The sequence below is a fragment of the Dermatophagoides farinae genome, chromosome 1, assembly GCF_024713945.1.
Source record: "Dermatophagoides farinae isolate YC_2012a chromosome 1, ASM2471394v1, whole genome shotgun sequence".
In the NCBI taxonomy this organism is placed as follows: domain Eukaryota; kingdom Metazoa; phylum Arthropoda; class Arachnida; order Sarcoptiformes; family Pyroglyphidae; genus Dermatophagoides; species Dermatophagoides farinae.
Genome location: NC_134677.1, coordinates 1,210,785 through 1,224,351, shown reverse-complemented (window position 1 = coordinate 1,224,351; position 13,567 = coordinate 1,210,785). Strand labels below are relative to the sequence as shown.

General features: G+C 29.5%; 4 protein-coding genes and 1 long non-coding RNA gene across 5 annotated transcripts; 3 read left to right on the top strand and 2 right to left on the bottom strand.

Moving 5' to 3' along the window:
- The first annotated feature begins 90 nt into the window (after positions 1-90).
- APC10 (anaphase-promoting complex subunit 10) lies at positions 91-1,205 on the top strand. The gene has a single exon (XM_047056054.2). It carries the CDS (start codon positions 308-310, stop codon positions 995-997), a length of 690 nt encoding a protein of 229 aa, XP_046912010.2. The 5' UTR covers positions 91-307; the 3' UTR covers positions 998-1,205.
- Positions 1,015-2,181, bottom strand: LOC124493020 (actin-related protein 2/3 complex subunit 3). Its single transcript, XM_047056055.2, has 2 exons — positions 1,556-2,181; positions 1,015-1,482 (listed from the first exon to the last, which is right to left on the bottom strand). Exons 1-2 carry the CDS (start codon positions 1,950-1,952, stop codon positions 1,262-1,264), a joined length of 618 nt encoding a protein of 205 aa, XP_046912011.2. The 5' UTR covers positions 1,953-2,181; the 3' UTR covers positions 1,015-1,261.
- A 113-nt stretch (positions 2,182-2,294) lies between these two features.
- Positions 2,295-3,903, top strand: Cox10 (Cytochrome c oxidase assembly factor 10). The gene is made up of 2 exons (XM_047054033.2): positions 2,295-3,394; positions 3,476-3,903. Exons 1-2 carry the CDS (start codon positions 2,464-2,466, stop codon positions 3,886-3,888), a joined length of 1,344 nt encoding a protein of 447 aa, XP_046909989.2. The 5' UTR covers positions 2,295-2,463; the 3' UTR covers positions 3,889-3,903.
- Positions 2,401-4,811, bottom strand: LOC142597737 (uncharacterized). Its single transcript, XR_012832367.1, has 3 exons — positions 4,032-4,811; positions 3,482-3,884; positions 2,401-3,411 (listed from the first exon to the last, which is right to left on the bottom strand). It is a non-coding gene; the product is annotated as an uncharacterized LOC142597737 (long non-coding RNA).
- A 623-nt stretch (positions 4,812-5,434) lies between these two features.
- LOC124497686 (uncharacterized) lies at positions 5,435-8,817 on the top strand. The gene is made up of 10 exons (XM_075735437.1): positions 5,435-5,725; positions 5,803-5,948; positions 6,001-6,471; positions 6,541-7,102; positions 7,159-7,289; positions 7,345-7,431; positions 7,515-7,806; positions 7,865-8,035; positions 8,095-8,320; positions 8,392-8,817. The coding sequence occupies exons 1-10, from the start codon at positions 5,435-5,437 to the stop codon at positions 8,670-8,672; spliced, it is 2,658 nt and encodes an 885-aa protein (XP_075591552.1). The 3' UTR covers positions 8,673-8,817.
- Positions 8,818-13,567: the final 4,750 nt, after the last annotated feature.

Below are 13,567 nucleotides of genomic sequence, written 5' to 3'. Positions count from 1 at the left end.
TTTTTCTCTACAAACTAATGAGGAAAAAAGTGTTTTTTTTCGATTAAATCAACCATAACCATTTTGGTTCACATAATATTTTTTCTAATGCAACAAACAAAACAATTCAAGGTTTGGAAAATTTCCAATTAGAATTTTTTTTTTTTTTGGAAATTTTATTTTTCGAAAAAAATAGGTTCACCACTTAAAAGTCGAAATAGTCGTCATAGTTGGATAGAAATGGATTGAGTTTTTTTCGTTGAAAATTTGATTTATTTTTGTATTTTTCAAATTTTGAAGATTAAAATTTTTTTTTTTGACATAAAAAATGAATAATTTACATCGTTCATCAATTAATGTAATTAATACATCAAAATCATCATCATCGTCGTCGATGAAAAATAATAAAAATCATCAACAATCAACAAATACAATGATGATGCTTATTGATCAAACAAACAGTAGTGATGAAGAATCGAATTCGAATAATGAACTAAAACGGCAAAAATCAGTTGTACGTGAAATTGGTTCACAAGCCGTTTGGTCATTATCATCATGTAAAGTAGGATTTGGTGTTGAACAATTACGTGATAATTGTAAAGATACGTATTGGCAATCGGATGGTGTACAACCGCATTTGGTCAACATACAATTTCGACGTAAAACGACTGTTTGTGAAATAAAAATATTTGCCGATTTTAAACTAGATGAATCATATACACCGAATAAGATTTCCGTTCGTGCTGGTAATCATTTTCATGATTTACATGAAGTTACATTAGTCGAATTGAATGAACCATCAGGCTGGGAAACTATACCATTACGTGATGCTGATGATCATCCTATACGTGCATTTCTCATACAGATTGCTGTACTAGGTAATCATCAAAATGGTCGTGATACACATATACGTCAGATAAAAATTAATTCGCCTGTCGAAGATACTGTAGTATCGGTAAAAAAATTACCACAAGATTTTCGTACAATTCGATTCTGGAAACATGCATGTTTAAGATAAACCTTTTTTTCCCCCACCATATTGTAAAAGAATCATTTATTTTAATGGATAAATCTCCTAACATCATCATCATCATCATCATCGTACATAAGCGTTTTGTAAATGTTCAAAAAAAAGATCATTTTACATTTCAAAGATAATTAATCAATCAATCAATCAATAATAATAATAATAATAAATACAGCAGCATCAGAAAAAGAGAAAAAAACTTGAACATTTAAAATGATGATATATACTTTTATTTGTGATTTCAAGTGATCCTTATCATTTAGGAACATTACCGGTTAATGTAATATCCATAAATTTACGTTTAGCAAAACAAAGCCACCATTTGGATGGTTTACCATTTTCTGTTTCAAATACACGTTCAGCTAAACGTAGACCACATTCTTGCCGTAATTGTAAAAAATATTGACGCATTAACTCTTGTTCTTCAGCTGTTGATGGTTTTGCATATACAGCATTCAATGGAAATCCTGGATCACCTGATTGGAAAAATGGATGATTTTAATTTTTTTTTTTTTTTTTTTAGTTTTTAAAATCAATCAATCAATTTACCTGGTATATCAAATCGTGAAATGGCCAATGCATGCATCTCGGCAATAGCATGTTCTTTTGTATTTAAACGTTGTAATTTTTTCAAACATTCAATAATATATAATGTTAAATAGATTAATACACGATCTGCATTTGATTGTATTTCATATGTTTTAAAAAATACATTTGGCTTAAAATAGAATAATGTTTCATCAATTATATCCATTGTTGGTTCAGATTGGCCATTTGTTATCGTACCATTACCATTACCATTACCATTAGTATTACCGTTCATCATCATTGTCATTTGATTCGATATGATTGGGCCACGAAATTTCGTTCGAAATGGTAATAATGCCATATTGCCAACTGAACGATCTGATGTTAATTTTGAATGATATGAAGGCATTGTTTTCATTTATAATTTTTTTTTCAAACAAAAAAAAAATTGAAAAAAATTGAAATCGTTTATGATTGAACTGTCGAACTGTTGAACTGTCGTTTTTTTTGACATATACCGCTGTTTATTCATTCATTCATTCGATTTAAATTGCACAAAAAAAAATTTAATTTTAATCTATAGATGATAAACAAATATAAATAAAAACAATTGAAAAGGCGAGGCGGCTAATAATGTGATGCGGCTCACTGATTGACATCATCAATCATCAGAATCGATGATGATGAGCAACTATTTTCTACTGTATCGACCATTATAGTCAAAATAGTGACATTCAATTTGTCTTTGCAAATATATTTTGAAGCAATAAAACAAAAAAACGTGTGAGAATTTTAATTTTTGTATATATAAAGAGAATTTAAAAAATTTTCCAAATTCATAAAGAATGTTTGCAAAGATTCTATGAAGAATTTATTAAATTTTTTTTTATTTTTATCAGAAAAAAATCAAATGAATGGTATATTGAGAAATGTTTAAATTGTTTGGCAAAATTGGTTCATCATCGAAATTTGGTCATCATCAGAATGTTGGTAATAAATTTTCAATAATTTCTACAAATTATCCATCCTTTATGATTGGCTGCCATCACCATCACCATCATCGAAATCAGAATTTTACATCAATTTTAATTCTACGCCATCATAATGGTCCAGCTAATAATAAAACTGCCTCAAATCTACGGTTTCTTTCATCAATACAGCAACAGACTAAATTGATTCATTCAGATGATGAATCTACTACCACGACATCGGCAACAGCAACAGCTGAAGATTTGCTGCCTAAACCATCATCATCATCATCAGCGATCATTGAATATGATGAACATCGTTTTCGGGAATTATCAAAAGAATTTTCAAAATCATTAGATAAAAATCAATTAACCAATATTGAAAATGTATGGAAAGATATTCAACCATCAACGATATCGAATGTTTTGAATGATTATTCAAAATTGGCTAAAATCAAATTAACCGGTCTGGTTGTATTGACAACAATGGCCGGTTTTTATATGGCTATCGAATCATCGGTAAATCCAACGATATTAGCATCAACTTTGATTGGAACGGCATTGACATCAGGATCAGCTGCTGCATGGAATCATTTTCTTGAAGTACCATTCGATTCACAGATGCGTCGTACGCAAGCACGACCATTAGTTCAAGGATCATTAACACCATTACATGCGGCAACATTTGCTACGATTACCGGTGTTGCTGGACTTTCAATATTAGCCACCTATGTTAATCCATTGACAGCATTATTGGGTGGTATTAATCTTTGTCTCTATTCATTCATGTATACACCAATGAAACGTGTACATATTGTTAATACTTGGATCGGTGCAATTGTTGGTGCCATTCCACCAATTATGGGATTCACAGCTGTCAATAATTTTATTGGTATGTGTTTTCTATATCTATCGATGAATGAAGATTTGAAAAAATTAATTGAATTTTTTTTGTTGTTAAATTTATATATAGATTTACCATCATTATTATTAGGTTTGATATTATATTCATGGCAATTTCCACATTTCAATGCACTTTCATGGAATATGCGTCATGAATATGCACGTGCTGGTTATCGTATGATGTCCGTAACTAATCCACGATTATGTCAACAAACAGCATTACGACATTCAACGTTATTATTAGGCTATACAGCAGCAATGTGTGCAACAGATATGACACATTGGTCATTCGGTATCGATTCATTACCATTTTCGTTATATCTTGTCTATCTTTCATATCGATTTCAACGGGAACCATCATCACAGACATCGAGAAAATTATTTCTTTATTCATTAATCTATTTACCTGTTATTATGTTATTGATGGTTATATCGAAAAATCGTAAATCAACCAGGAATCAGGAAAGAAAAAAAGCAAACTGAATAGTCAAAAAAAAATGAAAAAAATAAAGAAAATATTTAGGAAATTGAAAAATTTTAAAATTTTTTTTTTCATTTTTTTTTGTTACTGTAAATAAAAATTATAATAATAAATTGAAATTGATCAATCAAAATGAAATATTTACCATGAGAAATCTTATTATAGACGCCAAAAGAAAGAAAAAAATAATGATGTGTGATAAATCAGATCAGGTGTATTTAGTATTAATCGAATTTATTCATCTGAATCTGTAATTTTTCATCGGCTTTGCTTTTACATTTTCATTGAATTTTTGTTGTTGTTGTTGTTGTTTTTTTTTTTTTTGTTTGACTTCAGTAGTAGTAGTAGTACACAGTTTGTTCATGTTATCATGATGTTTTGCAAATTGAATTTATTGCGAATTGTGGAGAAGAAAAAAAAAACAAAGAAAAATGTTAAGTCATCAACCGATGCCGCAATATCAATTACTTCGAAAATTAAAGTTTTCTGTCTGTGTGTGTGTGTAAATTTTCATTATAAAATATCAAGAGATTTGGATGATTCAATTAATCAAATTCATTCGAAACTTGTTTTGATTTTTTTCTTTTTTGATTGAATTTAGTCAAATTATAGCTGTGAACCATTCGTCCGTATGTGTTTGATATATTTTTGATCATTATAATTGAAAAATATTCATCATTAACAACAACAACAACAACAACAAAAACTTTTTTCATTTGATTTCGATTCGAATATTGCAAATTGAAATTATTAATTGATTAAAATTAAAAACATTTAAATTGTCACTAGATGGCGGATCATGTATCGGAGAGAGCTGAAAAAAATTTCGAACGATTTATTTTCACCATTGGTTTTTTTTGCTGTTTATTTATTATTTATTTGATGATGATGTGAAATCAGGTGAAAAAATTTCAGATTTTTTTTTCTCTATATACACACAAAAAAATCCCTCTTTCAAATGGGGGTGAGCTTGTACAGCAACAGTTAGACCGTGGGAGGAGCTTAATTGACGTTGCTGATTTTTCATGAAAAATGAACCCAATTAATAGCTTGAAAGTAACTTTGCAAGATTTTTCAATCTGTGAACAAGGCACAATCGAAAATAAGTCGTTCTAATGTTCGATTGTGACCGGAATCGACAGTCTTTGGGGGAGTTATTTTTATCGAAACACCGGAATCGACAGTCTTGGGGAACAACAACATAGCAACACCGGAATCAACAGCACGACGGCCACTGAACAATCAACAACAACAATAGAATCAACAGCCCAGTGGTCCATCTTTTTTTTAAATTAATTTTATTATCTGTTAAATTTTATTTTAAATTAATGTCAAATTGTAATCTTTTTTACATTATTTTTTATATTTATAATTAGTGGCCATTGCCGCTTTCAATAAAGAATAATTTTTAAAAAAAATGTTCGATTGTGTTTTGCTCACAGATTTTATTCGAAAAATTTTCAATGTCGTATTAAAGCTGTCAGAAAATCGTTTGAAGTTATAAATTCATTTTTAAATTGAAAAGATTGCATTTATTCTTTTTTCAATATGTCTTCACTTCAAGAAAATTTTAAACGAAGAGTGATTTATTTATGCAAGTTAATTGATAGTAAACGTTGCGATGCAAAAATTATGGATTATTTTTGCTTGTTAATCAACGATATTGACGTTTATGCATCATCATTCTGTGTTTGTAAAAAACAATGGAAGAAAATCCTTGATTTCATGCAGACAAAATTGGAAGAGCATTCTTCTTCTTCTGATTCGGAAGAATATGAGAGAGTTTTTGTCCATCTGGCCCTCAGTTATAGTTTGCTAAAAAATAAGATAAAATATAACGTTTGTTGAATGAAATTAAATAAATTGAATTCAATTCACTTATTTTTTTTCTTTTGATTTTTTGATATTTTTTCTAGACCCAAAAATTATCACCAAAACATTATTTGGTCATTGGTCGTCGTGAACTTGAAACTGGTAATAAAAATTTTATCAAATGTGTTGAACATGACAAAGAATTTCATGTGGCCATTACCTTATATAAACATATTCGTAATCATCATCCGTAAGTTGATTAGAAATTGTATTGAAATGGTTTTAAAAATTTTTTTCACAAGTGAGGCATACATTAATGAAAATTCAGATGAAGAATTTGAAGTATCTGTGCATGAGTGCAATGAAAATGATCCCGAAAAATGTGATGATGTTAACCAAAGGACAAGTCTTACACTAAATGATAACGAAACATGTGATGGAGATATACAAATGACAAGTCCTCCACTAAATGATTCCGAAACATGTGATGAAGATATACAAATGATCTTTGATCCAAATAATAACGAATATTTGAATAGTGTTGATGAATTTGATGATCTAGATTCCGAATCAACTGACACTGCTTCCGAAACAAATCAATACGATGAGGAATTTTTAAGTGATATTGATGAAGATTTTGATTCTGATTCAAATGAAAAGGAAGAAAGCATATTTTTTGAAACTCTTTCTTCCACACTTTCAACTCAAAACATGAAGAGATTCGAAAATTATGCTCTGAAAATCATTGACACTCGAATCTCCCGAAATACAAGGTATATAGATATTAACATTGAATTTCCATGATCGATACTTTTAAATTTATATTATATTTTTATTAATAGTCTTGTTGGTCTTCGTGAAATAACTGATCAGTGTTTTGACTTGGCAAGTGAACTTATTATGGATGACACTTTGACTAATCGTGATCGGCTGGATATTTTAAATACATCCAAAAGATTCAGCCGATCTTTGCATCTTCAAAATGTCTGTTTAAAGCGGTCAGACAATTTTATAAAACCCATCAAATATGAAAAAGATGGTATAAAATTTTATTATATGCCGCTAAAGAAGATAATAAAATCACTTGTCGATGAAGATATCATTCAAAACACCTTGAATGAAAGATCAGAAAACACGTCGACTTACATAAAAGAAAATAATTTGGTGGGAAAGATCAGGCTAATTCTTTATGCTGATGATATCGGTGTCGTAAATCCGATCGGATTCGCAAAAGGCCGGCATAAGATGTTGCTTTTTCATTTGGATATAGATAATCCAACCAAATGGAAAACCAAAGCCGATTCTATCCCCTCTGTCCTGATGGTGGAAAGATCTTCATCTCTAAAAGCCACTGGATTGAAAATAATTCTTGAGCCCATGTTCGAAGATCTGAAACACCTTGCGGTAAATATGCAACAATTATCTTTATTATTTAAATAAATTAATTTTTCTTTATAAAGCAAAATGGCATCTATTTTCGAAATCACAACACTACCTTGTTGGTTCAGTTAGCTTATGTAATTGGTGACAACCTTTCAGTTGCTGAGCTACTAGGTTTTAAACGAACATTTGGAAAATACTTGACATGCAGGTAATTCAACATCGATGTGCTTATAAAGTTTTTAATTTCTATTATTTAATTCAAGATATTGTTCCGCTACTCGCGCAGAAATTGAGGCTCCAGATTTTTTTTCCCTTCCAAGAAGGCAAGAAAACTTTCTTCTTCCACCCTCGTATGTATTTTACTCATTTCTTTTCTAACTTCTTGCATAACTAACCTATATATATGTGTGTGTCTTTTCTTCATTAATGTCAGAATTTTGTCTAATGAAATTGACCAAATTAAAACTAATAAGCAATATAAGAGCCCGTTCGGAATTAAGTTTCCGTCCCCGTTTCTGGATTTAGGGATGAACATTTTCAAGATATCACCACCCGATATCTTTCATGATTTTTTGGAAGGTGTTCTTCCCGACGTCGTGCAAGTAATCGCACAAAAATCAGGAATAAGAAAAAAGAATCTAATTTCCCGAATCAAGCAAATAAAATGGGTCAATGGCCCAGTTTCCGTTATTAACCAATTGGAAATATGCGGAAATGCTGTCCAGGTATGTAGCCCTTATTTCGAAGAGCTGATCTCAATTTTTTTTACTTCAATACATCCAGAAATTAGAGTTCTTTTTCAGACTGATTGAAATTTATCCAGAATGGCTGAATAATCCACCAAACATTTTTCCACTTTACGAGGTGGCTCGAAAAACAGTTTTTAAAATCTGTTCTCCATCGAGCATTTATGATTATAGCCTCTTTAGATCAGAGGTGGAAAAATTCGTAGAGGTATATATTATTTATTTTTAATTTCAATCATTGCTAATGATTATTTTAAAATAAAACAGATGATGAAAATCAATGAGATAAAAAGAGCAAAAGCTCATTTTATCTCTCATTATCCTTCATTGGTTGGATTTTATGGTGGCAGTTTAGTATCGTATTCATCTAGAAGATTCGAACGAAAAAATAAAGAGGTGAAAAACCTCATTTTGCATTCAAGAAACTTCAAAGATGTTGCATATTCACTATCTTGGCTTCATCAAGCCAAAAGAATTACTGTGAAAAAAACTGGTAAGAACAAACAAATTTATAAACCTTGGTTCTTTTAATTATTGATCTAATTCTTCCATTCAACATATTAGCACCAGAATCGTGGCCCTTAAATAGGAACATTGTCCGTGCCATCGTTCAAGGAGAATCGGAAGAAGCTATCTCTTTCATAAAAGCCAACGAACTAAAGACTGTTGATGACAAAATTCTAGTTTTGGGCGACAAGTTTGACACAACTATAACAAACTTGTACTTTGTCCGCAAAGTCATCAACGTTGAAAGAGATTATCGCATATTCCTCGATCAAACTTCTTACAATAATTCATTCATTTTCTCCAATGATGAATTTGTTAATTATTGCATTCAGGTTTGATGATTGAACTTTGAATTTTGTATCGGACATGTCCTGACATCAATATCAAAATCATTTTATTTTATTTATTATTTATTAATTATTATTTTAATTATATTTTGGCGCCAATAAAAAAATTAAATGAGAAAATTTCGGAAAGCAAAAACTATTCCGAAAGAAAAGAAATTTCCCGGGAATCGCTCTAAGCAGCTGAGCGCGCTGCATGCAATTAATTGCAATGCGTACGATCGCTGCAACTTTGATCAGGAGACTGCGCAAATTGTATTGAAATATTGGTACAAAAAATGCGTGGCCTCCATAGACTCATTTGTTTCTGTGTAGAGAAAAGTCGAAAATCTACGATTCAAATATATTCAAACAACAAGGTCAACAAAACTAACAACAACAGCAACGAAAAACCGAAACCAAAACCAAAACCAACCGACTATGATCAATTTTTAATTCAACCAGTCAAGACGGTAAAGTTATTTAAGTATTTTCATTAATTAACACACAGAAATAAATAATGATTACGAAATTACGTATATATAATTAACTAATTATAGGAACATTTATTACCATTAATACCATGAAATGTCTGAAATATCACTATCGCCATCATTCGATGTCGGTATAAAGGTGTAAATATATCGTTTATCGAGCTGCATCAATAAACACGAGCTTATAATGTAGATGGAAATGGGAATTTGAAATGAAGAAAAAAAAAGAAAAACAACTGATGGCAGACATCATTGATCAATTCGTGAAATCAATCGAATTCCTTCGACTATCGAAAAAAACTTTTTCCACCAATTTTTCTTTGTTCATTTCGAATTCAATTCATCTTTAAAATCATCATCATCATCATTAATGATGTAAGTTGGTAAATTAGTCACTCACTGGAATCCATAAAAGAAAAGAAGAGCAAAAAGAAGAAAAGTGCTCTAATATATCTCTATAGAGATTTGATAATTTGTTTCCATTCGGAAAAATTTGGTTCAGATTTTAGTACAAGTTTATTTTCTCGTTATTCTTGTTGTTGTTTTCAAATCGAATCAAGAAGGAAAAAACCACTACCATCATTATTATTAATATGGTTCGTGATTATCCATTTCTTTCAATTTCCATTAATAGTGTTTCTCATCCCAACTGTTATGTGAAGTTTAGTTTTTTCTGTGAATTCAAATTTTTTTTTCGTATTGAAAAGTAAAAAAAAAATCAATTGAAATTCATCGACAATGAATGATAATTATAAAACCGGGTGAAAATTATGAATTTCTCCAAAGTTTCTCGATAATCGATCCATATTCATCATTGAAATATTTTGGCGACACAAACACACACAATCAAGATATGGTTGGTATCCATGGCCATTTGAAAACTTTTAATTTTTTTTTTTTGGAATTTAATTCTTAATTTTTTTTCTCTTGTAGATGGATCGATATCTGAAAAATGAATTCGACGATGAAACAAGAAAGACAGTAGAAAGAAAAAAAAATACTTGACAATTATTCAAAATAGAATAATTAATCATTCGGTGAACAACAATCGAGCAAAACACGCGACAAACAATAAAATAGAAGAAAGAAGAAAAAGTTTTCTGCAATCATTTTCGTATTTTTTCCCAGTAATGTACAAACACACACACACACACAGGTAATTAAAATATCAATTTTTTTTCTTCTCATTCGAATATTGAATAGATAACGAAAAAGAAAAAAAAATGAAAATTGTCCCGAATGATAAGGCCGGCATATATAACCATAATAATTTTTGTTGTATTTTTTTTCCTCAGCAGCAGCAACTACGACATTTATCACTTAATATATGGGAATAATGATGATGATGAATGTTGAGCTGAAATACATTGGAAATGGTGGTCCTTTTTTCAAAAAAAAAAAAAAATGGAATCGATCCAATTGAAATTATGCAGTATGTTTCAAAGCCTTGCAGCTGCAGCTGGTGATAATGTTGTCATAATAAATATTTTCGTCAATTATCATCATCATCATGATATTTTGGAAGAGAGAAAAAGAATTGATCAATAAAAATTATGGAGAAAAAAAAAGAAATGAAAAACAAACAAACAAACACAAATACGGTAATCGATATTTTGGTTATTATCGTCGTTATTATTCGTTTTTTAATATTGAAACATATATAAGTTGCTAATACGGAAAATTGGACCAATGAATGATCAATTAAATCGATTTGATACAGACATAATGTGAACACGGCTGATTAATATTGAAAAAAAAATCATTTCAATCATTCCCACAACAACAACAACATCAACCATTTGAGCAGAAAAAAAATTCAAATTGCAGATAAAAAATGTCGTATTTTCAGATAGTTTAATGAAATCAATGTAATAAACATCATGTTGTTGATGTTGTTGTTAACAGCTTCGAAAATGCAAACTTTTGAAACATTTTTTCCCTCTCATCATCATCATCATCATTTCAAACACATGATGATGTATCAAGATAATGAATTTGAAAAAAAACTTTAAAATCGTAGGCGTTTGCTTGTATAATCAGTGTGTGTGCATGTGAGTGTGTGGAGCAGAGAAAAAAAAATACAAGATGATTATGAATATACTCTGCCCACATGGAAAAGTGGAAGAAAAAAAAAATTAAAATTGAAAATTTTTTTGTTGTCATTAAATAAAATGTAAAATTGAAAATTGTTAATAACGCTAACGATGATGATGATGATGATGACAACTAAAAAAAATTCGTTTAATGCAAAATTATTACAAAAAAAAAAATTGATAGCTTGAAGAAAAATTCAAGGCCAATAAATTTAAATTTAAATTTAAATGAAGGAATCAATTTTCGTTTGTTTCATGTGTAAACGGATGGATGGATGGTTGGATGGATGGCAATAATTTGTCAATAATTTTCACTTCTGAATCATTTCCGTTTTTTTTTTCTCATCAAATAAGCAAAAAATAATAATTTGATTCTTTCATTTTCTGACTGTGTCTCGATCTCTGCCTCTATGTCTGTTTTATGTTTATGTTTCACATATGTGTGAAAACAAAAAACGCTGGACAAAAAAAAACAACAACAATAATAATAATAATAACCACAAATGATGGACAAGAAGAAATAAAAAAAATTTCATTCATCGATTGTTTTTGCTGTTTTTTGTTTTGGTTTGTTTTTGTTTTTGGTTCTCGTACACAACACAGTCATAATCATAATTCATTCGTTCGTTGTATTTTTTTTTTTTTTTTTTTTTTTTTTTTTTGGTAATAAAATTGAAAATTAATCAACCACACATGATACATATGTGTGTGTGTGTGTTTTTTTGTTTTTCTCATATGTATATGGATCATTTCATTTCATTTGAAAATTTTTTTTTACTGTTCACAGTCATCATTATTATTATTGATCATCATTGATGATGATTGATAATTATATCATCATTGAATTGAAAATTAAAAATCATAAAGTAATCATCATCATCTGGTGTCCCATTGTGTGTATTTGTGTATAATGAAACATCATCATCATCATCATCATCATCAATCAAAAACAATCAATCAATCAAATGATTATTTCGATTGATTTTTTTTCCTTGCCTGTCTGTCTATCTGTCTATATGAATCGGATTTTTTTTTCTGTTTGTTTGTGTGACAAATACATAATCAGGTAATGAATGGATGTGACAAACAACCTCGTGACAACAGAAAAAAAATTAATAACCACATTTGATACGATTTACGATGATGAACGTTTTCAATTTAAATTTTTTCCAATTACTCGAAAAAAAATGGATGATGATTATTCGACGTACAAGTTTAAAATCCCATTGTATGTGTGTGTGTGTGCGATTTGAATGTGTCGAAAAAATTGAAATTGTTGTCGCTTGTAGTTGTTCTGTGTTTGATGTGATCTGATCTAATGTCAATTTGTTTTTGATGCTAATATTTACTACTTGATCAGGTTCTTTTTTGAAAAATTTTTTTTTCGAGAATGAAGAATGATGCAATTGAAAATGACAAGATTGAGTTTTCTTTTTCTTTTTGTTATTGTTTTTCTTTGGTTTAATTTGATCTGATTACATGGAAACATCAGCAAAAAAAAAGCAGCAGTAGCACATTTTTTTTCATCCATTCATTAGTGTGTAGTTGAGGTCAACCAGTAGTTTTTAGTTGATCGCTCTCTCTCTTTCTTCTGGCAATCGATGCAGGTGATATGATCTGAATATTTGTTTCTACCTGTCATTCATTCATTCATTCGAATTGAATTGAATTGAATTGCTACCCTGCAGAAAGAAAAAACCATTTGGCTACCTAATAATCATCATTCGAAATGGAAAAAAAGATTCCACTAGTGGAAAATTATGTTATTATTTAAAACAGAAAAAAAATGAAAAATAATAAAATTAAATACGTAATTCGTGAAATTTAAATTTTCTGAACAAAAAAAAACCATGATATGATTTTTTTTTCTGTGTGATAAATGATCACGAACTACCACTACCTTCATTCATATGGCCATCATCATCATCATCATCATTATGATGATGATCATGATTATTCAGGTAGTCACATCATCATTATTCACATTAAATCAATCAATCAATATTTTATATCCAGGTGGATCATCAACATTTTGAAATGTTTTTTATGAATCATTTTATATGCACATGATGATACAATAGTAGGATAATTATGATGATTATGATTATGGTCATGATTACGAACAAATGAATAAACATTGTCGATAATCGATGGATATTAAAAGGGAAAAATCAAAATAAGAAATTTTTTTCTTCCTTTGTTTGTTTGTTTTGAATTTGCGCTTGCACGTTATAGCAATTATTTATTATCCACACAATTCATACGATTTCTATCCACTTACTCTCTCTCTTTTTCTGAATCTAAATATAAATCGATCGATATT

Excerpts from the sequence above, each read along its gene's own strand:
- APC10 (XM_047056054.2), top strand. The coding sequence starts at position 308 with ATGAATAATTTACATCGTTCATCAATTAATGTAATTAATACATCAAAA.
- LOC124493020 (XM_047056055.2), bottom strand. The coding sequence starts at position 1,952 with ATGAAAACAATGCCTTCATATCATTCAAAATTAACATCAGATCGTTCA. Across the intron at positions 1,483-1,555 it reads TTCACGATTTGATATACCAG|GTGATCCAGGATTTCCATTG; the intron begins GTAAATTGATTG and ends TTTTCCAATCAG.
- Cox10 (XM_047054033.2), top strand. The coding sequence starts at position 2,464 with ATGTTTAAATTGTTTGGCAAAATTGGTTCATCATCGAAATTTGGTCAT. Across the intron at positions 3,395-3,475 it reads AGCTGTCAATAATTTTATTG|ATTTACCATCATTATTATTA; the intron begins GTATGTGTTTTC and ends ATTTATATATAG.
- LOC124497686 (XM_075735437.1), top strand. The coding sequence starts at position 5,435 with ATGTCTTCACTTCAAGAAAATTTTAAACGAAGAGTGATTTATTTATGC. Across the intron at positions 5,726-5,802 it reads AAAATAAGATAAAATATAAC|ACCCAAAAATTATCACCAAA; the intron begins GTTTGTTGAATG and ends TATTTTTTCTAG. Across the intron at positions 6,472-6,540 it reads CGAATCTCCCGAAATACAAG|TCTTGTTGGTCTTCGTGAAA; the intron begins GTATATAGATAT and ends TTTTATTAATAG.